The following is a 3,590-nucleotide window of genomic DNA, read 5'->3' on the forward strand; positions in this document are numbered from 1 at the left end:
TTGGAAGAACATTTAGTCTTAGACATTAATCTTCTTTACCCTGTATAGCTTGCAAATGTCACTGTACCTCAGCAACTATAACTATATTCTTTAGGGAAGCCAACATTACGTTCTGTTTCTGATAAGGATATAAGAAGTCTGAACTTGTCACATCCACAGTATTACTGTGGCCCTTCTATCCTGTGCTGGATGTAGGATATTCCATCTGACCTACTTCATGTGACTCTAGATTGGTACATCAAGCCAAGGAACTTTTTATTCTACTAAGGTTTGCTGATTCCCTGTTGAAATCCCAGCCCTTGCCTACATAACTCATCCATTCCCACATGCATCATAATTAGCACAAGACAATTTATAAAGATATTATAGATACATTTCCAAAGAAGACAGAAATTTCCAAGGAAGTAGAGACTAGCATGTGAGCATCTGACTCTATATTTAAATCTGCATCTGTAAAAATGTACCCTTACATAAACTGTACATGAAAACATTTTTTTCACAAATACCCCTTTTTTCCCACTGGAAAATGTCTGTCCCTATAATTGAAAAAACAAACAAACAAACAAAAAAAAAACACCAATCACTTCTGCTTAAGGCAGATTGGTCTCTTTCTGACTTCTTACTTTCTATATTGCCTCAGAAATATAATAGAGTCATGAACTTAACACCATCTACCCAAGCACTGAAAAGCCTACCTCTTCAATCATACCACAAAGATAACAAATCTTCAAATAGAAAGCTTGTAAGGAATTGCACATGTCCAAATTGCATTAGCTAATGTTCATTCATATTGCTGGCATTTAATGACGTTACCTACAGAAGATGCTTTAACATTCCCTGTTTTTGTAGAGACATGTGTTTTCTTCAGAGATCCTGAATATCCAGTCATGATTTCTATGATCAGGTTCAACGACTTTTTCTCAGGTCATTTAAAATAACAATTCTTTTTCCATTGTCCATTATTCATGATTTCTACTTCTTCAAGAAAGAATTTTAATTTATTATAATGAAGAATATACCCTTCATATTATTCTGCTGTAGAGTTTTATTAACTCCATCTTCCATAATGCTCATTGCTCACCCTGCTTGCCTTGTTCTCATAACACACTATGTACCACTTGATCAGTCACATAACACTGTTTCTGAGCTCTGAGTATCTAAACAACTACTAGTTACAGAAAGGCATCGTTGTAGTTCCCCACAGTAAGAGGTTTTTATTTTCCATCATGACAAAATAACAAGATATGAAAATAGGATATTCTACTGTCATTCTAAACCAGGAAATTTCTTCTGAAAATCATAAAAATGAAAATTTATGTTTGAGAAACAATCTACTCTCATAACCTTCAAATTAGAGAGTAGGATATAACAGAATCTTCTCAAGTTCAAAAACTGAAATAAATTACATGAAATTTAATGACTTTCATTTAAAAAAATCAGAGAAGGATCAACTAAATTAAATGTGGCTGGTGACACCAATACCAGCACTTTGTAGGCAAAGGAAATCAGATATCCATGAGTTTATGCCACACTTTTCTACATATGAGGCTTGAGGCCAAGAAATGTAACAAGGAGAAATTTTATTACAGAAAAAAAGTAAAACATGAATTTCAAACCTGAGATAAAAGCAATGTTTCTAGGTCAACAAAGACTTTATTACTATTATGTAAAGAATTATAAACCCTTATACTCTCCTACCTGAATAAGAGATTTAGAATGGTCTGACACAGGCTTCAATCATTGAATTTGATTTAGTAACAGCTTAATTTAATTTTAACTAAATTTTAAGTGACTTCTTTTTTTTTAATGGGTTTTTTGCCTAATGTCGACACAGGAATTCTTATCTGGTCTAAACAAAATGATGTAGCACTTGGGGACAAAGATCAAACCAAGGAGTGCTGCACTGGAAGCCAAGATAGAGAAGGCTTCCATAGCCACCATGACCTTCCCCTTTGTGCTGTGGTAGACAGGGAGGAACGTGACCCACACACAAAAGAATACCTGCATGCTGAATGACAGGAACTTGGCTTCATTGAATGTGCCAGGCAAATTTCTGGACAAGAAAGCCATGGTGTAGCTCCCAAGTGCCAAGAAGCAGAGGTATCCCAGCACACAGTGGAAAGCAAGTGTTGATCCTTTGTTGCACACAATGATGATGTAGCCATGTTCAGCATGAGTATCATGATAAATGAAGGGTGGAGAGGTAAGCAGCCAGATTCCACAGAGAACAAGTTTGATCAGTGTGCAGATGGGGATGATAAAATTAGGGGCCCTTGAAGCCATTAACCACCTCACAAATCTAGCTGGAACCGTGACCTTGAATGCAATAACCACTGTGATAGCTTTGGCTAATACTGTGGAGAGAGCCACGGTGAACAAAATTCCAAATGCTGTCTGCTGCAAGATGCATGTAACTGTGTTGGGCTGGCCAATGAAGAGCAAGGAATTGAGGAAGCAGATGATGAGTATCAATAGCAGGGTGTAGCTGAGAGCACGATTGTTGGCCTTGACAATTGGTGTGTCTCTGTGCTTCACAAAGACTACAAGAACCACAGCTGCAAGTACAGAGAAGCACAGTGCTGTGGCAGTAAGAGCCATCCCCAAGGGGTCTTCATAGGACAGAAACTTCACAGATTTTTTGAGGCAGTGGTTCTTCTCTGAGTTGGTGTAGTGACTTTCTGGACATATCACACACTGGTCCATATCTATTCAGAAATGAAGGGGACTATGGATCAATCCTCAGGTGTTCCATTTCCCCCTAAATTGTTACTCAGCCTCAGCTCATTAAAATGCCTCCTGTCTCACCTTCCTTTATTATTTCAGAAGTAAATATTAAGTACTCTGTGAATCATTTCAAATCTATGCAGCCATTTTTGCCTATGGTGACAAAATCTAAGAATAACAATGCTTTTCCCTTTGTCTTTGTGTTGTGCTTGATTTGTGACATTGCTGTACTTATTTTATAAATCATAGGATTATAGAATATCGTATAAGTCTAGTTCATTCAGAAATCACATTATAAAAATCACTAATTTATGGATATATATTTTGCACAACATGGACAATAATCTTTAAAGTTAATATCTTATATAGCGTTCTAAGATTTGGGACCCTTATTTTTCTAAAATCCCTTGGGTACAACAATTTGGTTCATACTATGTGTGATTTTAAAATAATAAATACCATTACATTCTTGAAGCTTAAATCCTTCACTAGTATATGTTACATTTAGCTATAGCATTATTTTTTAACAGAGGGATTTTTTGCAGTATTTTTAGGTAATCAAAAAAGGAAACTTTGAGTACTCTGATTCTAACAATTGTGGCTTTTATCTTGAATTAAAACCCTTGGGTTTTAATGAAGTATTTCTATTGCATTAAAAGTGCACTATAGAACTGTACTATAGAGCTAAGTAATAAAAATGGTGTGGTCCTGGCATAGAAACAGAATGGTGGATCAATGGAATTGAATCAAAGATCCAGAAATAAACAAACACACCTTTGGAAACAATTTTTGACAAAGAAACCAAAACCAAACAATGGAAAAAGACATCATTTTCAACAAATTGTGGATCTAACTAGATGTCTACA

The 3,590-nt window shown here is 35.7% G+C and overlaps 1 protein-coding gene across 1 annotated transcript; it reads right to left on the bottom strand.

Annotated features, from left to right (window-relative positions):
• Positions 1-442: 442 nt before the first annotated feature.
• Positions 443-2,703, bottom strand: LOC129677355 (vomeronasal type-2 receptor 116-like). The gene has a single exon (XM_055608014.1). The coding sequence runs from the start codon at positions 2,701-2,703 to the stop codon at positions 1,804-1,806; it is 900 nt and encodes a 299-aa protein (XP_055463989.1). The 3' UTR covers positions 443-1,803.
• Positions 2,704-3,590: the final 887 nt, after the last annotated feature.

This window comes from Psammomys obesus, unplaced genomic scaffold (assembly GCF_907164565.1).
Source record: "Psammomys obesus unplaced genomic scaffold, mPsaObe1.curated_primary_1811, whole genome shotgun sequence".
NCBI lineage: Eukaryota > Metazoa > Chordata > Mammalia > Rodentia > Muridae > Psammomys > Psammomys obesus.

Bases quoted from the DNA above. Each gene is read 5' to 3' on its own strand.
- LOC129677355 (XM_055608014.1), bottom strand. From the start codon at position 2,703: ATGGACCAGTGTGTGATATGTCCAGAAAGTCACTACACCAACTCAGAG.